At 48.3% G+C, this 26,469-nt stretch overlaps 1 protein-coding gene across 1 annotated transcript in view; it reads left to right on the top strand.

Annotated features, from left to right (window-relative positions):
- Positions 1 to 425: 425 nt before the first annotated feature.
- Positions 426 to 26,469, top strand: part of adgrl1a (adhesion G protein-coupled receptor L1a) — a 48,700-nt gene continuing 22,656 nt past the window's right edge. Inside the window, exons 1-4 of the mRNA XM_076085833.1 lie at positions 426 to 495; positions 12,142 to 12,355; positions 13,547 to 13,656; positions 20,130 to 20,144. Coding sequence (XP_075941948.1) covers positions 426 to 495; positions 12,142 to 12,355; positions 13,547 to 13,656; positions 20,130 to 20,144 — 409 coding nt within the window. The remainder of the gene's footprint in view (positions 496 to 12,141; positions 12,356 to 13,546; positions 13,657 to 20,129; positions 20,145 to 26,469) is intronic.

Consider the following 26,469-nt stretch of genomic DNA (forward strand, 5'->3'; position numbering starts at 1 on the left):
CTCAGATCTCCCCGTCTGATCATTATACCTGACCACCACAGGGGGAGCCTCTCCTCTCCTCTCCTCTCCTCCGCCTGCTCCGACACCATTTATTATGCTGTACCACTCGAGAGCTATTCAGTTTTGTGCAGAGTTATTATCACATATTCCAGTGATGAATGCAGAATAAATTAGTCGACGCCGTCTAATTCAAATGCCATACTGAGAGGGGTGAAATTGAAAAACAGGAACGGCAGCATAATTGCTCTTTATGAACATACAGTTACACACAAATGTTTACGAGGCCCTTACCTCTCTGATATTTTTATCCCACTCTTTCTGCAGGATCACCCTCGGGGAGGGTGTAAGCTGAGGAAGTGCCGCCTGCTCACCTGTGCCTGCTGACCGCCTCTACGCTTGACCGCCCCCCTTGCCCTGCCCACAACATGGCTCTAGCAGCCTGGATCATCTTCACCTGTGCCGTGGCTTTCAGCAACGTCGCTCCGTCCTCGCCAGGTGCGTAACCAACATTGGCATTTTGTGGAATTTCTTTCACATTTTCACATTACAAAATCACTAAAATCATGTCCATTCAGTATTTATTTGTAATTATTTACTTAATATTGTTCATTTATATATATATATACAGTAATACAGATCATTTTATATTACTCCACTGAGCCAGCTTGTAATGTAGCACATGAGCTCCTGTTGGGCTCACTGTAACTGGCCTGACCAGGTTGTAGCAAATGAGGATGTAATATTTATGCGTTAGCTACGTGATGAAGGTTGTAAGTATATTGACTTGCTGACCAGGCTAGAAGCACTGCACTTGATTAACCAAACGGCCTCTACTGGGGATGGAGAGAGCTCGTGAGCGAGCTGGAGAGTGAGTGTGTGTGAATGTCAATAAAATTTCTTGTCATCTTGATGTTAGTTGGAGCGTGGCAAGAATATAAGGGGGAATCCGTGCATGTAATGGCGCCATATGTGTGACCTCCTTGAATGTGCCATGTACCATGAGAAATTTCATTGTGTGTGTCTGTGTGTGTGTGTGTGTGTGTGTGTGTGTGTGTGTGTGTGTGTGTGTGTGCTAGCTGTTAGCCTGGCAGCAGGTGACCTGGTTGGGCCGGAGTGACACTGGAGGGTGTGTGTGTGTGTGTGTGTGTGTCAGAGGATGTGCAGGAGGGACGGAACAGGGATCGCAGGGAGAGGCGGACGAGCGAGGCGGGAAGGGAGGAGCTGTTGGGTGTCCTGCTAGTGGTTTGCCACGCAGACAGCAGCACACCATCTGCTGTATGCTCTCAGTCAGCTCCGTGCCAACGAGCCGCTGGGTGACGGACAGCTCGGACGAGCAGGGGGGGGAGGAGCATTAGGTGGAAACACAGTCGCCACAGGGAGGGGCGAGTGATGAAGCAGGAGGAGTCGACGAAACCGAGGGAGGGATGGTGGTTAAAATTAAATTGGGTGTGTATACGCCTGTGTCAGCAGTGGTTTGAGCTTTCCCTCTGTGTCAGCTCTGATTGGCCAGGTGCGCTTCTAATTTTAATAGGTGCTGTTTCCCCCTCCCCCATCTTAATTTGGCTGCTTTTGTAACATTGGATTTGAGTAGTGTACGCTCTGTTCCATCGGACACATTTGGCCTCTGGCGACGTGTTTGTTTGTTTGTGTGTGTGTGGGTGGGTGGGTGTGAAAAAGAATCCAACTATCTGTGTGACCTGGCACTTGGGGGGGTATTAATAATGCATTAATAATCAATTGACTGTTATCTGTATTCAGCCCCAAAGCACTGGCGCAACATTTGGTTTGGATGAAATTAAGATTTTTTTTTTTCTAATAGATTCAGGCGCACGGGCATGCGCGTAGACACATGCTCATGCACACCCACACCATTCTGGTGCTCATAATGTTGGCAGCTGAATTTTGGCTGCAATGTATTCTCTTTATACTGTGAGTGTGATCAGGGAGAGAATAAGAAAAAGGAAGCGAGGGGGGGTAGAGTCTAAAGGAAGAGGGCAGGAGTTTTTTGATGTGACGAGAGTCGCCAAAATCACTCTCAGGCTAATCGGAGCTCATTTGGAAACCTGCAAAATCATCACACATGGCTTCACAGTCTAATGTGTACCTCTGCTCCTCGTCCGTGTCCCGACTAATCTGCCAGGCTTTAACCTCACTCTACTCCTGGCTGCACATTCTAATATTTACCCCCCCCAACACTCACACAGTTAGTCTCCTATGGAAACAGCTCTGTATTGCAAATGTTCCTAACCAGCATGAGCTTTGTGGACATACTTCTTCCCCCTGCTCTGTCCCACGGTCCTCACTCACCTGTCCTATTACCTTGTTAAATCGCAATTTTCCACGTCTCTTCGAAATTTAATGGCTGCGTGAAACAAAAAACAATGTTTTCATCTGTGTATGCAAACTCAAATTAACCGAGGCAAATAATGTCATGCTCCTTGCAGTATATACAAAAAACCCTCCGACTGCCCAACTCGGCGGGCTCCCTGACAGACTGACACGCAAACCCCCGACAAACCGAATGTCCCGCTGATTCCACAGAATGCCTGAGAATGTATAAGCCTTCATACGTAGTGTTGCTGCTCTGAAAGCCCATTAGGCTTGCTTAATGTGGCAGGCATTGCAGGCAGCTGCGCCGTACATGATGAAGTCCTGACACAGAGCTTTCATTTAGCACAGCACAAGCATCGGTGTGTGTGTGTGCGTGTGTGTTAGTATTTATGTGCACCAGTGGTGGAAGCTAGACCATAACAAGCCCACTTGTGGGACATTACAGCCTGTAACTTGTTAATTTATAAGTATGTACATGTATGTCCATGAGTGCGCAGCGATTCGAGTGAAAGTGTCTGTGTGTGTGTGTGTGTGTGTGTGTGTGTGTGTGTGTGTGTGTGTGTGTGTGCCACTCGTATCAGGACACCGGTGCCAGCTGACTGGTGGAATCTGTTCTCGTCTCCCCTGTATTTAAGCCTCTGCTCTCAGATCAGTCGCGTGGAAAGGCCCCTGGTCCTTTAGTGCACACGTAGACATTTTTATCTGTCGTCCCCTCCTCTCCCCGGCTCTTGTCTTCTGTGCCTTTTCTCCTGAACGGGAGTTATTATTTAAGGATTGGGGAGTAGCTCTTTTTTCTTTTAACACATCTTCTCAACAAAGTGCTTTAGTCTCTTGACTGTCCTTGGATGGTGACAATGTCTGAATGGGGACGGATCCTGATGCAGTATTTTGCTTTCTATAATGCAGGGGTGGGTAGATATTTTTTCGCGGAGGGCCACATGAAGAATTCACTATGCCTCTGCAAGCCAGATGGTTTTTTATGACCCAGCTGACAGTTATTCCGGGTCTAAGTGTTGCTCAAAGTAAATAACATAATACTTGACCTGAAACCACATCCAATATTTAATTTTCGCACACACAGAGAGAGAGAGTAGACTTTCAATCCCGCAATACAATATTAAAATGATAATTTTAAAATTGCAACCTACTCACTAATTCATAAGAATTGATTCTCTGACAGGCTTGTAGCAATAATATCTCGAGAGGAGGCAATAAAGAGATAGTGCCGCTAACCTCGCTACTGTATGTGCAATTGGCTTCTTGTTGTTTCAGCAATTGCTTTAATGTGTGTTTTGTAAACTTAAAGCTCTACACTTTTGGAGCAATCAGAAAAATCGAGCACACTTCAGGCAGAGCACTGGAGTTGTGCATGGCGTTCACTGATCAGAATCAGGTGACACTAGAATAACAATTAAATGAGGTGAACTTCACCTGAAAGGCTCACGCTCTTCGCACTTCTCCTACGTGCCGCATCTGCAGCTGTTGAGGTTCCTTATTAATCATACATTGAATTAATTTGGGAAGCATCTTAGCATCACCAGATACAACACTACAACAAATCGTAGCTACAATTTCCTTTCCCATAACAATAAGCTGTAGAATTATAGACAGACAGACGACTTACTTACTTTAATTTCAGGAAATACGGACAACTTGCATTTTCAAGTATCTAATAACTTTGTGTTTTATAGACCGTCAGAACCGGCTAGTTATGTATGTGTTCATAGAGACAAGTAAATGCTGTCATTTTGTCTGAAAATGACCTTTTAATACGTTTTACTATGTTTTTTTCTCCGCCATAAAGCTGAAATCTACGGGCCTAGCTGACACTAATTGCTAATCTAGTGGCTTGTGAATATTGCGGCGTATCATTTGGATTTTGCAATAAAAAGCTGCTGTAAAGCCTTTTTTTCTCCGCCTCTCCTCTTGTGTGTGTTTTCGAGCTTACATTGCCTGCCCCATCTTACTAGCAACAGTCGGCGCTTCTCACTTCTCTCACTCGGCACTCATTTTCATCCAATCTCTCTGCTTTCCCTCCCCGAACACCTCAGCTATTACTCCCTCTCTCTGCGTCGTGATGTCCTTCCCCCGAACTCCCCTCCTTTTTGCCGGCCTTCCCTTCCTATTCCCTCTACTGCTTCCATTTTCCACCTTCTATTTCACCTCCTTCCCCTTCTGCCCATCCCCTTACCCCTCTTTCTGTCCAGCCTCCCTCCTCGAGTGTCACTCCCCTGGCTCTGCTTTCCTTCCTTACCCTCTGCCTACTATCCGTTAACGGGGCGCTTCTCTTGTTGTTATCATTCCCTCCTTCCCCTCTCCTCTCACTCCCTTTTGCCTCTTTCCGTCTTCCTCTACCTCCTCTGCTGCCTTCCCGGTGCTGGTGGTTGCTGTGCTCTTCAAAGCCCTTGGCTGAGAGCAGTAGATCACAGAGAGGCCTCTGTGAGTGAAAGGTTAATGGATGGCCTTTGAACACATATTGGTCGTCGGGGGCGGGCGGGGAGAAGGAGGGAGAGGCCGGGGCGGAGTGGCGGTGTGTTCTTTCAAACCTCCCTTTGAAGATGACGCACACTGCTCTCATGTGTCGGCGCCTTTTTTGTTTATTCATTCGTTCACAGTGCTAGTGTACGTGTGTTTGTGCGTGTGCCCACTTTGTTTGTGTGTTTGCATTTTGCTTGTAGTTGTGTGCAACGTGGGTACGTTTGTTTGTGTACATTGATTTGTGTACCGCAAACAAGCTCCTACATAAAGGATTGGGGACTGTGTTGCTGTTTGTGCAGTCGTGTAATAGCTGCCTCTTTTCTCTCAGGGCCTTGCTGCGTTAACTTCGAGGCTTTGTAGCCGTGAAGGACTGTGCGCGTGTGTCCGGGAGTGCTGGTTTGGGAGTGCGTGCAGGAGCGCTGGTGTGTATGCGTCACGCGTGTTGTGCGCTCGAGAGTGTGTGCATTTGCTTCTCGCGTGTTATGTGGACTGCAGATTGATAATTGCCAGCAGCAGCTTACGGCTGGAAGGCAAGGGCAGAGACTGTGGAGAGAGAGAGAGAGAGAGAGAGAGAGAGAGAGAGAGAGAGAGAGAGAGAGAAACGCAGCAAAAGAGAGATGGATGAGCGGGGAGGCTGGTAAAACTGCGAGAGGGGATGGAGGAGGAGAAAGGAGGATGGGAGGGAAAGAGGGGACAACTGGACGTGAAGGGTCAGGACAAGAGGGAGGGATGGAGACATGGAGAGAACAAGGGGAGGGTGAAGAGGACGGGTGGGGAGGGTAAATGAGGGAGTTTCCGGGTGGATGAAATTTGACGAGGGATCGAGGGATGTTGCTGAGGTGAAAAAGCAAAAAAGAAAACACAAAGAGTGGAGGAAACATACAGTATGTTCATTGCACTGCCGGTGAAACAGATGGCATACAAGAATAAGAAGGATTCAGTAGCGTTTTGCAGCCAAATTCATTTTTTATTCATACATATATATATATATATATATATGTATGAATAATGACGGCACCGGAGCACTTGAAATGCTGCACTCTGTAGATACCTACTGGCAAACAGATCGATCAGCTCATAAACATGCACAGAAAAATACACCCAGACACACACTCTGTCCACACATCCAAGCCTTTGGCTTAGCGCACACGGAGGTTAATTAAGTGTCTAATGCAGCGGCAGGGCTGGGCTTTGACACTCATCTTTCCTAACTGGTCTCTGGATGCGACTTGCAACTCTTCCAAATGCGCACACACATCTTTCTGACAGCAGGCCTTACTCACCCAGCCCCCCCCTCTCTCTCTCCTTCACACTTTATTTCTCACACCCACCCCTCTTTCTTATCACTTTATTTGCTTCAGTCTCCCACCACCTTCCTAACTTTTCCTCTCTCTGCTTCTCTATTCTCCCCTCGTCCCCGTGGCTGTTTTCCCTGCATCACCTGCAGTTTTACTCCACCACAATGTTTGTATGAATCTAGGTCTGACTCACTGTCTGCTGGCCTGCCTCTTGTGATATGTGCTGGAAACAGACAACAGAATAGAGTTGTGTTGGGCCTGTAGCACAGCTCCCATCCCTGGGGAGATGGCGGCTATTTTACACCAGGTGAATCTCTTACTTTTTAGGCAGGCTGATTCTTATTTTGGGCTATGCTGCTTTCCCCCCACTGAGGCGCTTTTATTGCATAATTAGGCGCCAGGGCCAGCAATGAAGTTGTTTGACAGTATGAGCACGTCCTGTCTCGCCTCCCTCCTCAAGTTGTGTGTGTTTGTGTGTGTGTGTGTGTGTGTTGCTCCGTGTCTCAGTGGCTTTTTTAACCGCCTGTCTTGATCTCTCTGCTATGCCTGCTAGTTCCCCCCTCAGTAGAGTTTGTCAACACACACTGAGACTTCTCGAGGTTGAGGGTGGACGAGCGTTAGGGCTTGTGTGCCTACAAGAACTCTGGTGCGTGTGTGCGTGTGTGTGCATCATTGCAAATGCATGAGAATGGGTTGCATGAGGGTGTGTGTATCCGGGGCACGTTAAATTCTCTTATGAATGATGTAATGTTATGGGCTGTGCTGTAATTCAGTTCAGTTAGCGGGCTGCTGAGCAGAAAGGCTGTCTGTGCTGAGTGGATCGGAACAATAGGAGGTCCTCTCTCCCACAAATCTGTCTGCCTCACTCCTTTTATGTCGGTGACCTTGTGCCTCCACAAAGAACAGTCGTCATGTTCATCTTCGGCCAGCATCTGGTTTGACGGTTCCTACCTTTTTCTATTGTTGCCCTCTACCCGGTCTAATTTGCTCTGCCGTTCCCTTTCTCCTTTCCTGTGTGTTAGCTGGCCTCGGCTCCATCACAGTAGATGTGTGTTATTTTGGCGCTGCTTTGTGTTCTGACCTTATAGCATGACGGGTGACTCCCCATACAGTCGCCCCTCATCTCGTCTCCCCTGTCTCCTTTGCTTAGACAGGCGGAGGAGGAAGAGGAGATGAGATAGCATGCTAGCTTTGAGGCCAGCGTTACCCCATCCCATCAACATACACACACACACACAAACACACACACACAGTCCCACAAGCTCACAAAGCCCCCACGCCCTGCACCCTCATGTTAGGCCTTTAGGTTTGTCTCAGGATGTCACTTTGTCGCATCTCCTCAGCTTGAAGGCTGCCTGGATGTGACAGTCGTGGCCGCATCGCCTCAGCTTGTCTGTGCTGACAGGCCATGCTCCAGCGAGTCATTAGTCTAACTCGCAGTGCTAAATGAGTCGCTAAGATGCAGCGCTAAGCTGGTACAGTACTGGAGAAATCGGTCGGGTTAATTCTGCACCAGAGAGGGATTCCCATCACTGATACGTCTTGGTTTTGTCCGATGGCTGTAGAAGTTTACTAAGGAACTAACCTGAAACTCATTTATATTTTGTCCAGAGCCGACTTCAAGGGCATATGTAGATGTATGCACTGCAGTATACTTTAACAGCAATATTCCACTCCTATCTCTGGGCAAAAAGAGGACACTCTCCTATTAGCCTTAATGCCACTTAAAGTTCATTTTAAGGACGGGGATGTAACAAGAATCCCACCTCATCAGAAGCATGCCAAGTGTCTCAAATACCACTTGGCGAGAATATTCTCTGGCACTACGCTTCAGTGCTGTGCTGATGAGTAACAGTAGGAGACGACTGCTGGAACAGACGGGCTAAGAGGGGCTGATCACATTTCGGGCCCCGAAAGACGGTCAGCCATCCAGCTAGCAAGTCAGCCTCAGGGCCACAGATCGCCACACGTATACTCTCTTATTGTGAGTCACTTGCCAAGTCGCTTTCATAGTCTCTGGCTCGTGGCTACCTGTGAGGCCCAAAGCTTCTCACTCAATTATTTCTGAGAAAAGACACTATAGAGTGTCTGTGATGACACAGTCCAAGGTCAAATGATGTTGAAATCAAAGTGCTTTTACGTTTGAAAGCACACCGCTGATGACTGAACGTTTCAATGAAGAGAAATCTCTTTTCTATTCGTACTGTCAACTTTTCAGAATTCTCTCTCCAAGTCCACATTGAAATAACAAACCAGATTTTCTTTTTAACTTTCCTCAAGTGCTGGTCACAACTCTTGGATGCAGGTCGTGTCTCCTCATCTCCAATTGATGTTGAATCTTGGCAAACATCTGTGTGTGTGTGTGTGTGTGTGTGCGCGCGCGTGTGTGTGTGTGTGTACATTTGAATGAGCATAGATGCGGAGACTTGGAACGGAAGAGGACGAATGACACTGGCTTAGCTTCTGCAAATTGATGTTCTTGTCTGAGGGTTCAAACATCTATCCACCCTCAGGCTTTAATTACTGTGTGAGGATAATGAGTCAAATCAAATCAGTTCTCTCTCTTGCTCTTAATTTGTATGGCGCTTCTATTATGAAGGTAAACGCTTCAGCCCCTCACACCAGCTGCCCTGGAGTGACACCAGGCCCCTATCTCTGTGTGTGTGTGTGTGTGTGTGTGAGAGATTTCCGTCTCTTGCTGTGCATATCCACTCATGTCATTATCGAATTGGCTCATATCGCTATCAGTATGTGGGACAATTGGTAACCATTTCTTGCGGATGACAGGTATTAACACAGTTTTAGATACCACGGGAGATGAGTCATAGCCTCACAGTGTGGGATTAGATCCACCTATACATATGGCTGCTGCTGAGGAAGACACTTAGTCATCCAGCTATTATGATTCTGACAGGCACGACTAAATGGCCACGTGTGCATCTGTGTGTGTGTGTGTGCATCTGTGTGTGCGTGTGTGTGTGTGTTGGCTAAAGAGACCCTGAAACCTTAATGGATTCCTGCAGAGTGAAGGACAATCGTAGCCCATGGCCAGTCCAAGCTTATCCTCTGCTCATCTCATCTCAGCTCAGAGCCAGCCACGGCTCCGGCTAGGCCTCAGGCCATCTGGCTGACACACAACCATGTACACACACACTCTCCCTCCTCTCTCTCTCTCTCTCACTCACACACACACACACACACACACACACACACACACACTCAGACAGTGAATCCCTGAAGTTAAGTCCCACGCTTGTTTGTGAATACGCCATTCAAAAATCTCTCCGTAAATCGGTATGTAAGGTACATCTGAATTTACACGGTGAATTCCACCTTAAACCTGGAAGATGTCAAACACTGTAGGTGTGAAATATGACACAATATAGTATAAGTAAAGAATTGCAGTGGTGCTAGAAATAGGCTAGTTATGGCGGATGCTGTCACCATTGATGTCTAGCTCAATAATGGCTGAAAGTATAGAGTAACAGTCAGGTCACAAAAAGAAATGCGAGGAAAAGTTAAGGGATTTAGGTTAATGCGTCACAATCTGTGTGAAATTGGACTGGTGATTTTTTCCCCCCCCAATATTTACACCATTGTGATTCAATATATTATGTTTGAGCCTTACCTCCACACATGGCATGTGACTTTCTGGTCAGCCAGCTACAAGCGATATACCAGACATCACAGTCATGGTAACAAGCTGAAATTATCTGCACAAACACAAGCTCAGCAGCATAACTATCAGCAATGCAACGGCTCATTATTGATCAAAAACAGTGCAGAAATGATCTTATTCGGTCCCCGTCAAAACACCCCCTCTTCTAACTCAACCGGCAGCCAAGAAATTAAATTAACTGCCTCCTTGGGCTGTTTTGCCCAAGAGCTGAGTCCTTCCCCTGAAGTATTAGCGCTCCGTGGCGTCACAGATGGCCCTGAATGGCCAGAAATAGTTACCACATCAAGTGGGTTTTGTATATAAAGTATATTTAACATGTAGTGTGCCCCCTTTGATGGGGGCTAAGTGGAAGGAGCGCGATCACTCCTGGTGGTCCACTTCAGTTTAACACTCCTCTTGGCTCACTCTGTGGTTCTAAAAGCTGGCCAGCTGTACGCTGCAGTGTACTTACACCACAGGGTAGTAAAAAGAACAAGACCACACACTGGCACTCTGCATTGTAATCCCACTGTGACACCAAAACTTTGCATGCACGCAAGTGTGTGTGTGTGTGTGTGTGAACCTGCCCAGTTCGTTCGCCTATGTGCTAATTTGCTTGTGTGGTTTTTGCGTTCGTGTGTCGATGCATTCGTCTGCTGTTTGCATCTCCGTGCGCTTTAATTAGTATGCGTTTTTGCATCTAGGCCTTTGTAATTTGGCACTGGCACTGCATGCTGGCGAGGCATAAAAGATTTGAAGTCTGTCTGTGCTAGTCATTCAGCCTTAATGACGTTAGTTACACAACTGAACTCAAGTCCCTGCTGCATATATGGGTGGCATTTAGAAATACGAGAAAGTCCGATGGCAGTGAATCATGTGGCGCACCGCTGCGGAGCATGTCGGGGATGACTGACATTGACATTGACCCAGATGGGCACCGCTCCTGAATGGACAGCGGCTGAAACCTAAGCAGTGCTAGCTCAGTGTCGGGGAGTGAAAACAGCCCCACTCTGTGGGTTTCAGCAGTAACAGAAGAGGGAGAGAGGGGCTGACTCAGTGCCCTCGTCTGCTGCTGAGCCCGTCTGGCAGGGGGGGGGATGCTGTGCAGGGAGAGCCTCGGTTCATAAAGAACTTCTTAAATTCCAGCCTGCTTAAGTGGCGCAAGAACTGCTCTGTTTAGATATGACAGCATGCACACCATCAGCTCACTATGTGTCATGTCCTCCCCGACCGACGATGGAAAGCAGAGCCCAGTCAAAGCCCTCTCCTCCTTCAGGACAGCGGACAGCACCCAGTGGTCTCTGACGCAGCAGTCATTTTCCCCAAAGAAGTTTTGTCAGTTCAGGACCACGGACAGCAGCTCTCACAGTCGCTGGCACGAGTCTCAGCACAGAGAAACACTGGCTGTCCTTCAACACCACAGAAACGTTCACTGCCAGATTACTCACTCGGTCTCTACTTCTATTCTGTTTCTGTGCCCCTGTCTCCACCTGCGCTGGAAAGGAAGCCGGCAGCCATTTTGTCATTTGTGTGTGTGTGTGTGTGTGTGTGTGTGTGGCTGAATAAAGAGAACTTGGATAGGTATGCAGTCATGGAGAGAGCTAGGTAGACAACAAGTGTCTCTCTCAGAGCCTCTTTGCAGCCCTCTTTCATGCCTCTCAGCCTGGCTCAGCGATTAACCCTGAACACCCCGCTGTCCCTGCTGACCCGTCTCCACACAGAGCCCGGATGCGTGCCACAGCAGTGCATTGAGATCGCTGATTAACAGCAGCGGCTGTGCAAATGGTGTGCCCACCAGAGGTGAAGGTGTACAGAGACACTAATTCTCTTTCTTTGCTTCCTCTACCCTGACTTCTTCTCTTATTCAGAGTGAATGCTAAGGTGCTGCTCTGACATCCCACAGAGGTGGTGGAATAGACTGGAAGGATGCCAGGAGAGACACACACACACACACACACACACACACACACACAGAGTTCCTCTTTGGTGTGGGGCTGAGGATGATAAGCGGCTGCCTGGCTGTGTGTAGGAGTTTGTTAACATGTGAAGCTCTCACAGTTTGTTTCACAAGTGGTGCGATATCTTATTGGAGAAGCTGGTGCGGCTGCAAATCCGTCGTGCCAATATGTGATCTGCGACGTTCCAACGTGAAAACTGGAACAGTGCTGAAACGTCACTGCTCGGTGAAGGCGAGTCGATAACAGCTAATTTGTGTTTCACATGGAGGACAATGGGAACCACTTTCATTCCGCCTGCACTTGTCAAATACTTCACATCATATTTACAATGTGGTCAAATAATAAAGTGCCTCCTAAAAGTATTAAGGTTCATTGAATTATCAATAACTTTGCCTCTCTCGCCCTCTTTCCACTCCAGCTCTGAGCCGGTCAATGATGCCCTTCGGCTTGATGCGCCGAGAGCTGGCGTGCGAAGGCTACCCGATCGAGCTGCGCTGCCCCGGAAGTGACGTCATCATGATCGAGACGGCCAACTACGGCCGCACCGATGACAAGATCTGTGACGCGGACCCCTTCCAGATGGAGAACGTGCAGTGCTACCTGCCCGACGCCTTCAAGATAATGTCACAGAGGTAACTATTGATCCGTTTGGATCTTGTACGTGTGTGTGTGTGTGTGTGTGTACAGTCAAGAGCCTGCTATTGGCCAAAGAAACAAGATACTCTTTCACAACATCATTCCTCCAGAACTTCCTGCTTTTCCTCCTGAGGTGTTGATGTCTTGAGTGAAATTCTGAACTCGGCATCCCCGATCCGTGCAGAACACCACTCCGTCTTGGCGAGACGTGCATGCCTATGACGGTTTATCACGTGTGTGTGCACGTGTGTGTGTGTGTGTGTATGTGAATGCGTACGTTCTGGATTGTTGCAGGAGTGTTTGTAGGGCTTCCTACAGCTGCTCACTGCGTTTGCGCTCAGCATCTGCTTCCTCTGAGCTCAGATCAATGGAAGCTCTCTCCCAGCTATCCATCACGTATGTAATGGAGGCACAGGGTGCAAGGGGGGGGGGGGGAGTGGAGAATCGAGGGGGTAAAGGAGGAAGACAGACTGCTAGAAACGATGGGATGATAGAGTGAGTTCAGCAGAGATTTGAGATATAAAGGGAGTAAGAGAGACAGCGCAGGGGAGAAACACTAAAAGCTGGATAGAGAAGGATTATGTGATGAGAATGAGTGAGCACGTGTGTGTGTGTGTGTGTGTGTGTGTGTGTGTGTGTGTGTGTGTGTGTGTGTGTGTGTGTGTATCTTTTCATCTGGGTGTTTCTCTGGGTGTGCAAACGTGAGAAGGCATGCAGCGATGCGGTTTAGATGTAGGTATTATGTGCATATGAATGTTTTCCTTGTGCATGTGGCGGTGGAGTATTTTCCTTAGCCCCTCGCGTCCTTCCCTCTTCTCTCACCTCTAATTGCTCCCACTCACAATCCCCCAGGAGAGGAGCCTCTTACGTCACTCGCCCTCTCTCTGCCTCTTACCTCCCTCCTTCCTTCTCTCTATCCTTCATCCCTCTTCTTTTCCCCGTCCCTCCCTCCCTCTCTGTTTCCCACCTCCCCTCGGGTGCAGCTGTCACATGATCTAGTCTAGTGTGAAATTACTCCCTTCCCTACCGTTCTCCTCATCTTTCAGAGCCTGAAGATGTTTTTTTTTGCACCCGCTCCTCTTTGTCTTTCTTACAATGGCACTCGTCATTTTTTTGTTTTTGTTATCGCTTACTTTCTCCACTCTCTCTCTTTCTCCCGTCCTTCCCCCATCTGTCTCCTCTCACAGGTGTAATAACCGCACCCAGTGTGTGGTGGTAGCGGGGTCGGATGTGTTCCCAGATCCCTGCCCAGGGACCTACAAGTACCTGGAGATCCAGTACGAGTGTGTCCCCTACAGTGAGTACTGAGACCCTGTCGCCCTCCCCCACCTCCCCAACCCCCTCACCCCATTCACCACCTCTACCATCCTTCCCCTCTCCCTCTCCCCCCCCCCCCCCCCCCCCCCCCCAACCTGAACCTCCTACCCCCTTTTCAACCCCCCAAAAGCCCTCGACAAATGACGTTCTCACACGTACACATGCACACGTGCTCTCTATGGCTTATTTTTCCAACACAAGCACAACAAAACACGACAGACGGTCATCCTCACCTGCTTTCTCTCTCTCTCTCTCTCACTCTCTTTTCTTTCTCTCTCATACACTTACTATGCACAGACACACACATGCACGTAAACCTTTTTTCTTCATCGACAGAGCAACGCAACAGTCGCCGAGAGGGATTTTCACATGGGGGAAGGAAACACAGGGTCTGATAAGCACTTCACACAGGCCCACTGCAAACGTGGGGTCAGCCCTTATTGGCGATCACAGCAGTGCAACACACACCGCCCAACACTCGCACACTGATTGACCCCGGGGGCACGCCACTGCCTTTATCTGGTGCCAAACACCTTTGCTGTCCCTCTGATTTCCAATAAAAATGAAAATTGGGCGCAGTGAGACTGGGAGGCAGGGGGCGTGTGTGTGTGTGTGTGTGTGTGTGTGTGTGTGTATGTTGCGCCTCACAATAGGAATGTTAACACAAACAGCAAAGGGTTTATTTTATAGACCTGGAGCGCCACACATTTCAATGTCCCAATGGAAACAGCTAACTTCCACGCGGCACTGCTCAGAGCTCAGTGGCAGGTGTGACACACGCACACAAACACACACACACACATAAGTCTACCTCACACTTGCAAAAAGGGGGACACACAGTTGCTCTCTTTCTTCCTCCCTCTCACTCGTCTTCCCCTTGAGCAAGCATGCACACAACAAACCAAAGCACACTCACACAGCCAAGGGAGCAGACACACAAAGGATTATACGGAGTTGTGTTGATCCTCGTTCATGTGAAAATCTCCGCTCAGTCTCCCCTCCTCCCTCTCATGTATTATTACTCTCAGCATTGATCCCCTCCCTGTGCAGGAACACCTGGCTGGAGGGGAGGGGCAGTGGTGCTCCCCTTCACCAGACAGAAGCAGAATTGGGGTGCAGGAAGGGGTGCAAGGACGATTGAGGGTGGTGGGGTGGTGGGGTGGTGGGAAACTGTGACGCACGGGGGATGTTTGATTGATCAGGGTGGGGAAATATGGGGTGTTTCTCTCTGCTCTTTCCTCAGGCACAGATGTTGTGGCGAGCCACGGGTTGGAGTCATCGCCAGCCGCTAACCTCCTTTACTCTCTTCTTCTTCTTCTCCATCTCATTTCTTCTCTTTGAAGTCTCTCCCTCATCCTTCTTTTGCTTATTATCTCTCACACTCAATATCACCCCTTTCCCTCCCTTTCTGTATTCTGCTTTTCTCTTATTTCACCTCCGATCTACACTTTAAGGTCTTTAAACCGAATTCTCTCATTCTTCTTCTATTTATTTACCTCAAACTGTGACAGTATCTTATCATTCTATTCAGTCTCTTCCGCTGTCTCTGTCGTTTTTTTTCTTTTACAGGTGCGACAAAACATTCAAATATCCAACCATCCAGCTCGGGTGGAGAGGCTCGGAGAAACTCAGGGACGTCCAAGCACCACTCTCAGTCTTTGCCCTTCGTCTGCTCGGTGCTTTTGTGCCCTTGGTTTACCTTTTGAGAGTCTTTGTCGAGTCAGGTTGCAGCCACAGTCACAGATAAGAAGTTAGCCGAGTTTCTTCCCATTGGGGATTATTCTCTGGTGTGAATCTTTTCTTCACTGCCGCCCAACTGGCAACAAGTGTCTCAAGTCTCCTCTGCCCTCTACACCCGTCTTTCAGTCGATGTTAGCTGCAGTCAGACTGACCCTCTCCAGGCGCCTGACTTTAGTTGTTAGCCCTCTGGAAGTTCTGTGCTGTAGCTTAGTGTCCTGTTTTGTAAAGTCCGTGGAGGCTCAAGGTAGCATTGTGTACCTGCCTTCTACTCCTCATGCATTTTAACCTTGTTTTTTCCCCTCCTCTGACTGCACGAGGGAGCTTGCGCTCTCTCTCTGCGAGGCAATCAAAGGGATGATTAAATAGCTGCTGACTTGCATTTTTTCCCCGCCCTGTTTGGAAAAAAACCAAAACACATTCATGATTGCGTCTGAAGTATGGCGCGGCTTAGAAAATTGGAAGCTGATCCCTCTATGATGAAAAGTCCTGCCTGTCTGGGGTGACAAAGAAGAGACAATTACCCCTGTCCTCTGCCACTCTCCTCCGCAGGAGAAGCACGACCACGCTACACTCACTCACACGCCCAGAAAGAGAAACAAGCACGCACGCGTACGCACACAACCTATACCACGGGCCGCTCCACGTGTTTGTTCTCATTTGACAAAGTAAATACGACCTGACACATTCAGACTTCGGAGCTGGAACTGTTCATCCCAAAACCTAGTCACCGCCGCACCGCACGCCACTCAACTCGGCCACTTTTAATTACCAGGAGGGGGGGGGGGGGGCGCGCGGCGCTCTCCTCAGTTCTGCCTCAGCAGAGATTTGTCAAGATTAATTGAATTTGCTGCTGCTAATCGCTCTGGTAATGCCCCATCGTTCACGTCTGGCTGGGAACGTCGGGCACTCCGGCGTCGCCCAAGGCCAAAACAAAAAAGGTGAACAAAGGAGAGATGATGTGTTGAGGTTGTGTGTCATAGCAGCTGAGATGGCACGCAGCCACGTCGATGACTGTGTGTGATGTTAGCATCTGACAGGGTCCTCTATGTGCGTGTCACACAGGCGCCGTGTTACCAGTCACCTGAAACGGCGAGGTGACAGCCACAGCCAAGCTGACGCACAAACACACGCACGCACACACACACACACACACACACACACACACACACACACACACACACACACACACACACACATCTCTGTCAGCTGAGCTCAAACAAGGGTCCGGAACGAGTGTGTTTGTTGCAGCGCGTGGGATCGCCTTGGCAAAATACAACATCCGCCAACAAGTCAAATCATATCTCATCGAGCCAAAAAGCCCTGCGAGGCCTCCCCGCCACAAAGCGTTGTTTTTGCCAGCCGGAACAGAGCAAGACAAAACGGCTCAACACAACTCTCATTTTGCACTGTCACAGCCGGCTGTAGACTCCTGGGCTACATTAAGACATCACAGATCCACGCACACAGCTGCGGCGTGTATTTACTGCAGTGGAAACCCTACACTGCAGTCTTAGCACAGATGTACACCGAGTCAAAGTGAAAATCTACCCTGCGAGAGAACTCCACCTGCCCCCCCCCCCCACCCCCACCTCCGGGACACAGTGCTACATCATTATTGACTCCCAACGCTCTCCACTCGGGCCATCCATGCTAGCCATGCCAGAGCCGTTAGACTTAGTGTGGTGCCTCTGCTACTTCATCAGCTGCGATTTCTCTTGCTGATATGCACGGTGCAGGTAGCTGAAGCGCCTACCGAGGCTGCGCCGTAGAGGTTTCTGCAGAGGTAACTCCGCATTCTTGCACTTTTACATTCATATCATGTGGCTCTGCCAGTGTTTCACTTCATGAAATTGATTCTTCCCCACAAATGTATTCAGCGCCCTCTATTCATTAAGCGACGTCGGCCTTCCGGACACTAAGCCGATGGAAATGACAGTTGACTTGTTGGGAAGAGTTCGTCAGTAGAAGGAATAACGGCATTGTCACATGACACGTTTTCCGGGGAAGAAAAGGAAACGCTTTGATGTAGCTGAAAATGAAATTGTATTAATATGTTTAGGGGCACCATTAAACGTGGTGGCTCATAAATGTTTGGTGAATGAGAAAGCAGGCGGCTTCGCTCGGGCCGTGGAAAGGGAGGACTCTTTACCATGAAAGATTGAAAAAGGGAGAGAAGGAGAAAGGGGAAGGGAGAGGACGGAAGAAGCTGGAGAGGACACACTATCTCTCAGCACTGTGAAGGAGACGGACGAGGCTGAAGATATCCTGCAGTACAACAGTGTGTGTGTGTGTGTGTGTGTGTGTGTGTGTGTGTGTGTGTACTTCAGTGTGTGTTCCTAGCTGTACTCATTAGTGTGGGAGTAATTGATAGGGTTGTAGAGAGCGCTGAGCAGAGTGATTAAGGGGAGAGAGGGCAGTGGCTTATTTCTCAAAAGGGCCCTGAAAAAGAAATGCTGAATGAATCAGACAAACAACCAAGGTGGCCTTAAACTAACCACCTGCTCACTGTGAGGACAGTTTGATGAGTTTCTGTCTCTTTTCTCTGTGTTTGTGTGTGTGTGTCCTTGGGTACTTGTGATGATTTTCTGTGTGTGTGTGTGTGTGCGTCTATTTTTCAGGTCGATCAAGAGGAGAAGAAATGAAGTCTTCCTCCAATATTCTTCTTCTCCTCCTTTTCTGCAGCATTGAAGACATTTCCTTTCTTTCTTTTCTCTCTCTCTTTCTCTCTACATGTCACCGCTGTGCATCACACTCGTCATTTTCCTCCCGTTCAGGGAAACATACTTAGTTGTCCATTAATGACATTTAGGATACAAATTTTTGAGGACACACTTGCATGAAGTGGACAAGCTCTGCTGTCAGTAGATGCGTCTATGAGAAAGCTCCATTTGTTCGAGCTCTGCTGAATCCTGAATCCCCCCCCCCACCCCCCACCCGCAGTTGTTTCAGTGAAGATGAAAGCAGGATGTTCTCTGGTCGGTCTCTCCCTCCCCCTGATCTTAGAGCTAATGATTGCACCCGCAGTTGGTGGCGGGGATGTAATGCTTTCTTGCCCCCTGCCACAGCTTCACAGGACTCTCATCCCTAGCTTTGCCATGTTTACTCCTCTAGGCTGAAAATGGCTGCCATTCCCCGGGTCTTCATGCGAGTTTGTTTGTCTGTTTGATCTTGGCACAAGATGATAAATGATCAGTGGTGCTGCTGATACTGATGCTGCCTCTGCTGTATCGCCGGCAAGATGCAAGGCCATCCCCCACACAGATCAGGCTACTGCTGCTAACGCTCCCTTTTTTTTTTATTTCTTTCCTTTTTCTTTTGCTCGCTATTTTTCTCTTTATGTCTGTCTCTCCCCTTTTATTCCTTAGTTATGGGTAACCCTGCGAGGTGCCGTGACAAGTTCACAGGGCTCCCCGGGGGACATCAGACTTCCCTCGACACATACATGACAACCACGCCGGCAGCGGGGATCCACCAGCCATGTGCGCCTTTTGACGCGTGTCTTCCCGAGAGACGCGACGATCCACTCGCACGCCGCTTGCGCCTCAGCAGACACAGACGAAAGGCGCGCGCCGGCTCTGTGACGTGAAAGGCGGAGCCAGCAATCCTTCGCCAGAGTCTCCAGCTGCTGGCGGACCTCCCCAGACGAGGCGACTCAAGCAGGTGCCGAACAGCGTCATGGATGTGGAGGGAGCCGCGCCTTACCTGCTGTCAGCAGAGGCCTCGGCGTGACTCAACACACCAACCCTATTGATTTGTGTGTGATGAGCCCGCTCTAGACATTGCTCTCATCTCTCTTTTGTCTCTACCAGCTTTGTTTTTGTCTCTCTCTTCCCCCCTCCGACCGTGTCTGTTAGTTTCTCTCTGTGTTTCTGAGACGTTCCACTCTGTCAAGCCCTCCCTTTCCCCTGTTGTTTGTTCTCTTTTTCTTTGATGAGCCAGCATCGGTCAGGCAAGCCAGCAGCTCCCCATTGATTGGACAGTTGATGGGTTGAGTGTTTTCGCTGGCTTCTATAGCGAGTGTCCGAACTCTGTAAATTGAGCAAAGCCTAAAGCACCGCTTTCTTAAGACCAAGGGGCCGCTCCAATGTCAACACAGACTGTACATGGGGAGGGAGGGATTCAACGATCCCTCCGAAGACAACTAGCCACAGATAGACATCCCCATCGCCACCTTCCCATCTACCATCCCCTCATCTCTTCCTCGACCTCTCCCATTCTTTCTTTGCTTCCACAGCTGAAGAGGACCACAACGCAAAGAGGCTCTCCCTCGGTTTCTCTCCCCAACAGGTTCCTGGAGCTGCACTTTTTCGGGCGTAAGGGATGTGGCAATAAGAGGGGTGGAGGTGGGGTCGAGAGTGTGTGGTTGGGGGAGGACTGTGTTGTTGGGGGATTATTGATAAAGCTGAAATGAAATGGAAATGGATTTAAACCCAGGTCAGGCCATTTCCCCTCCTCATTTTCCATTTGAGCCATCCTTTCTCTGAGTAGCCAACCATAACACAGACAGATAACTTGCTTTAAAAAGAGAGAGTAAGAGAGAGAGAAAGAGAGAAAGGACAGCGTTTTATTTAATCTCAATTTTCTCTTTTTTCCTGCACCTGTTTTTCTTTCGTTCTCTTCACTTTCTCTCTCTCTCTCTCTCTCTCTTCTTTACTGTCTTTCTTCTTTATCTTTCTATCTCCTTCTTTCTCCTTTTTTCCGATGCTTGAATAGAAGTGGATCAAAAAGGTAAAGACCACAATGAACATAACAACCACAGCTCGCCCCTTCCTCCCTTCTCCTCCTCCCTTGTCTCCCTTCCTCCCCCCCCCCCATATCCCCTCCTAACCCAGCACCTCGTGTTGTGGTCATGTTTGATGTTGATATCCCTCCCCTTTCTTTCTCGATCTCTAATCGCCTCCTCTGCCCTTTTCTTTCTATCTCTCTGAACTATAACCAAAACTCTAAAATCCTTCTAGATTTCCTCCTTGGTTCTGATGACACCAGCCTGACCTGCACGCACGCACACACACACACACACACTCGCACAGACACACAAAAAGGCATTACGGGGGGGTTGGTCCAGTATCTATGAGAGATAAACGAGAGATTAACTTCATTCCTTTCCTGTAACAAGTACATCTCAGCCTAAACGTACAGACCACATACATTCATATCATCTCATGGGTGGCAAATCTCTCCTCCCTTTTCCATGCCTTTCCAAAACTATCTCACACTGTTGCCTCACATACACCTGACAATTCACATTTCTCATTACATTTCTCAAGTCAGCTCATTTTGCTATTGCAATATATTTGACCCTCCAGATCTAAGAAAAAAAAAAAACCCTCTCTCTCATTACCCAGCTGCTCCTTTTCTCCACGCTGTATCTCCTCCCCCTCTTCTTTTGGGTTTCTCAGGACCGATTCAAAAGTTTGTTGTTGCTGTAATCTAGAAAGCAAAACATTGTGTAAAAATAACACAGTAACTGGCCAAAGTGTCTCTCAGTATCATTTCACAGTATCCCATTTCCAGGCGCTTCAGTGTCCTCTCATTCTGTCTTTCTCTTCCTTTCTCAAATAATCACACTTCCATCCAACTCCTTTTCTCTCACTGTCTCCTTATTTGTCTACGTTTCTCATCCTCCTCTTCTCTCGTTCTTTTTCTCTCGCCTTCCTCTGATTGGTTTATCTCTCAGATCACATCTGGCCATCACAAGCAGCTGCAGGCTCTTTTGAGCAACTCATACACTCCTCTTCCTCCTCCTCCTCCTCTCTTTCTACAGTTTGTCTCTGCTCTTTTTATTGCACATGCACTGTGAACTTGTGCCCCCTCCCCTTGCCACCCCCACCCCCCGATACCCATCCACATCAGTCAATCCCTCCTGGTTCCTTATGTGTTCAATGAGGCTCTGGAGGGGGAGGAGAGGGGAGGGGATGGGGGAGGGAGGTGTATCCCCTGCAGGGAGTGCTCCAGCTTCTCGTAATGGCCTGTCTGATACAGCAGGGCATCGCCATAAGCACTCCTAAAGAGTCCCAATCAGCATGGCCAGGCACCTCAATCACTAGCTTCTTAAAGAGGAGAGCTAGAGCTGACCCATAGCGAAGGTCACGGTGAGAGTAGTGGCCATCAGAGTCCCAATGAGCCTTAAGTCCCTCTCTCGGGTCCTCACCCTCCTCAACTCTCTCTGAACCCCCCTACTTACATCTGTCTCAGCCTCAGCCATTTCCCTGTCTGGCCCCATGGCTGGATCCATATGTTGGAGGGATTAACTCCTATAGAGGTTGCCATTAATGGTTTATGGACCCCTTCGTCTGTTGTCGTGTCCATTTTCATTAACATTGTCTCACATTTTTCTCCCACCGCAAGCAGCCATCTTAGCTCACTCTCCCTGCTTGCGGTGGAATAGCAAGCTACAAAACCATCCTCCTCCTCCTGCTTCCACCTCAACCCAACTAGTTGTTTTGTTTTTACTACTCTCCCTCCCACTAACACTGAGATGAAAACCCCTCTCCTCTGTCTGCACTCCTGCCCTTACCCACCTTAATCCATCCCTCCGCTGCTGCTAAACACACTTCCTCTCTCCGTTTATGGCTGAATTAACATTCCAGACCTGTGTCTTGTCCGTGTCTGTCGAATTAATCCTCACTGATTGATCAGCTGATTGACAGATTTGGATTGGGATGGCGTCCACCGCGCGGTGATGATGTCACATGCAGGAGATCCTGTTCAATGAATGTCCAGCACTCTTTCAACCTACCTACTGTTAGGCTATTTTAAGACCATGTCGGCGTCAGCCGCCTCCCCTTCTTCCCATCACTCGCTCTGTCCCTTTTCTCACCCTTTTTGCTGACAGTCTAGCAGAGTGCACTACCCACATCATTACAGTATTTCATTTATCACTGCTGACAGGACCAAACTAGTGTCCGCTATATTTTCTCACCTCCAGTCTGTTTGCTTCTAAAGAAAAAGGGGGAAAGACAAGGGGGGGGGGGGGCTTACAAGGACAGAGCCATCGCTCACACAAACAGCTCTCTACCTGTGATTTTTTGGAAAAGTGAGAGGAAATGAGTGAGAAACCACTGCATCGTGTGACAGGAAAAACACAAAGAGATCGCCGCAAATGGAGAGAGAGAGAGAGGGAGAGGGAGAGGGAGAGCGAGAGCGAGAGCAGTCGCAATAGAGACGATGAGTCAGGCAGCATCGCCTCATTAGGGATGACCCACCACACACAAGCATAGTCATGTGACCGAGGAAGTGCAGACACCCTGTTCAGTGGCACAGGGCGATAGGGAAGAGTGTGGGGATTGACTGCACATGCAGAAGTCAGTGCATTGTTAGAGCCAAAGAACAGGGAGGTGAGTGAGTGAGGCAGGTGGTCATGAATATGAATCACAGCTTCTGGTTTCAGGACCTTTATGGAGAGACAGCACCTTCGGGAGGCCTGATTCAGAGTAGGGATGTGCAGGGCGGTGGCAGGCTAGGCTAGGCTAGGCTAGGCTAACAGTCAGTAGTCTATATTGTACAGCCGCCCCCCCACCCCATGTCGTTTACTGTATCTGCAACCGTGTCCAGACCAACTTTCCTGTCACTCAGTGTCAGCTTCTCTCCAACGCAGATAAGACTTCGCTTTCAATGGACGTTATCTCGAGCTGTTGCCAGCTTTTGGTCTCAGTGAAGGGTATTCTCTGGGGGGAATGTTTGGTTTGATAAAGGTGCCAGTTTGACACCTGCCTCTTCCACAGTCTGGACAGTTTGTGTGCGTGTGTGTGTGTGTGTGTGTGTGTGTGTGTGTATGTGTGTGTATTGTCTGAGAGTGTGTGTGTGTGTGTGTCCTAAGAGAGTATGTGTGTATACGTTGCACGGCTGTTTGTCCTGTATTGTCTATTTACTCCCATGACTTGACCCCCTTGTAGTCTAAAAGGAAGCGGAAACACAATGGGAACCCTTTCCGTCTCCTTCCTTATTTCTCTCTCTCTCTCTCTCTCTCTCTCTCTCTCTCACTATATGTCAATCCTCAGCAGATTAACTCACTCCTAATTCTCATTTCACAGGAAATAACCTAATTGCTCTTTCTTACTTCACTCCTCTCTCTCTTCTTGTTTGCACACACAGAACACACTCAAATCCTTCTTCACTCTTTTCTTGTATCTCTCTGCCTCTCTGTCTCTCTGAAACGCACACAGGCATGCCCACACACACGCATTCACACACACACACACACACACACACACACACACACACACACTAATGGGCTGTTGAATGCACATCAACATACCATCAGGAGACCCACTGCACACTCATGCACACACACTAACCCTTAAAGCCCATTAACTGTCCAGCGTGGACGCGGGGTACCGTGCCGTGCTCCACTCTGCCCCCTGCTGCCTACGTGCTGCACCTGCCAGTAACAGGTGTGGGATTCAATTAGAGCAGCATGCTCTCAGCAGTCAGTCCTGTGAACAGGCCATGACTGTGAACTGGGCAAAGGCTCGGGCCAGCAGAGCTCTCAGATCCCATGTAGCAAAAAAAAAAAAATAAATAAAAACAACCAAAGCACAAACAACCACGACGACGCCACTTTAGAAACAGCTGCCAACCATTGGCAGGGGGTATTTAGATCATCAAAGTCTTACATTAACCATCACCGTGGCGCTGTCACATCAAACATAAAAACACCATGGATCGCAGAAGACAACCAAAATGAAAAGTCTAAATTTAGCCTAAAGCTGTCAGCGCTCACTTTTAATTGCGTTACCAGTCGATCACAAATTGCAGCGAGACACTAATGGGAGATATTTACTGTCATTTTCTGAAAAGTACTGCCGCTTTAATCATTTTATACTGGAGCCTCATATTGACAAGCAACAGCTGACCTGTTCCTGGGAAAAGGGATTATGGAGATAAATAGTCAATTATTACAGCAGTATTTCCCTGTATGTGTGGCAGTAATTGGCATGCTAGAGTATGATAGCTACAGCCTGGGTTTTAATCCCTGATAAGGTAAATTTCATTTGCCATCTGGCTAGTTTGTAGGGTAAATAAGTGTGTTGTGACTGCGCTGCCTAGTGACTTCACTGACTGCAAGATTTCTATCCGCACCAAAACCGGAACGGATCTATTAATCTAACTATCTCACATAATCCCAGATGGCTCTTACTCCAGCTAACCTGCTCTAGCCAGACTAGGATAATGCCTAATCTCATGATTTACGCCTAATGCCTATTGCCTATTGCCTAATACCTCATTCCTACTGTCGTCATAATAGCCTTTTGTACTAGAGTCTCTACTTTTAGAGTTTGGCTGCTCCGGCTTCCCACTGCTATAATCGCCCTTCACAGTTAGCAGGAGAGAGAGAAAGAAACAGAGTGAAGGCAATGCAGAAAGAGCTGGTAAACAGGAAGGCAGCCGGGAAGGCTGGGGAGCGCAGGTCAGAGTTAATGAAGCCCCCCTAGGCAGAGTTTGCAGGGTGTGAAGCGTGGCCACTGTTTGTGTTTGGCCTGTGTGTCTCTGTGTGTGTCTGTGTCCTCGTGGCCTGCGTGTACAGTACAGCCTGGAGGCCGTTGATGAGCTCCTTTGACAGCGGGCCCACCCAACGGTGGGTTCATTAGAATTAACCGAGGCTCGCTGATCGGCAGCCAGCAGGGTTCGCATGGGAGAGGAGGGTGAGAGAGGAACATGGAGGAGGAAGAGGCCAGAGACGGTCGGTCTACGCTGTGCCGCAGTGTTGTTGTGATGATGAGCCCAATAGAGTACAGAGTGCTACCAATTTAGGACAGGGTTAGAGGGTTAGGTGCAATAATAATTTTTTTGGGGGGGGGGCAGTGAATTGTATTGCAGATAAAAACAACTCTTTTGGTGCCGTGATAGATTGTAGTGCATTCGTATCTCTTCCCCACACATTAAAGCCAGTCAAGACTCAGACTCAAGTCAAGAATTGCATCAGAAAACACGAGTATATTTACGTTTGTTTTCTTCTATTGAGCAATGGTATTTAGCTTAAAGGTTCAGGGTTCAGCCATCAGTCCAATGGCATAGGCATACAGTATGAATATACATTTTGGGCGGAATTTGGGCCGTTTTGTGTAGCATGCGGTTCTTATTAAGCCACCTAGACAACACAAACACACACACACGGCGCATACCGCTGACCTCTGACCTTCCGACAGCCGCAGCAGCATCGGGGAAGTCAACCCAGGTCAATGAGGTACGCATGCAACTATTATTACTATTATTACCCGTTCGCTAACGTTACAGAAACCGCAAGCTAGCCAGTCAGCAGCAAAAGCTTATTTACTTCCTTACTCTTTATCCCCGAAGGGTAATAAGGCTGCAGGGAGATTCCTTCATTACCTTTTGTCCTTGGCAACAAGCTACATCTCTCCCCATGACAAGAGCATCATGGACAGCACCTCTTCCAACTTTAGGACACACCAGCAAGCAGGGTCGCTTCTAGATTTATTGGGGACCAAAACCATTTTTAAGATAGATAAGGTATAAGATTTTAAATTAAGGATGGTCCACATTAATTTCGGGTCCTATTCCGGGAGGATGGGGTAAAGATGGTTAGCTGAGAGCCCTGACTGTAATGACCTATACATCAGTCTCACTGTATCGTGGAAACAGAGGAGTTGGAATGCTAGCGTTCACATTAATAGTTACTCGTCTTTGGTTGGACATCCTCTTTTGCGACTGTAGAGAACAGGCTTGCATGTTTGTGTATCTTTGTCCTTTATTCTACCTTGAGGCAGAGTGTTCCTGGCTTTGTTTATGGGTCACCTACACGCAGAGCCGCTGCATTGCTTTCTGCATGTTGTTTATTTCTCTATTGTACTTTTGAGGCAGTGTCCTACTTTTAGTGGTTGTTGTTTTTTCCACTCCATAGCTTTCTGCTCCGATAATACCTCACCTTTTACAGCCTCTATTTGAAATGCTTTGGAGCACAACTTCCGCTTTTTGTATTTTTTTTTTGGCAGTGAACGCATGCTGTGTTCGGATTAAAAAAATGTCATATCCATTAGAATTGGTATAGATGTTAGTCAAGAAATTCATTGTTCAGCTGTCTGAAAGTGCC

This window comes from Anarhichas minor, unplaced genomic scaffold (genome assembly GCF_050575085.1).
Source record: "Anarhichas minor isolate MPS153535 unplaced genomic scaffold, ASM5057508v1 ptg000007l, whole genome shotgun sequence".
Classification (NCBI taxonomy): Eukaryota; Metazoa; Chordata; class Actinopteri; order Perciformes; family Anarhichadidae; genus Anarhichas; species Anarhichas minor.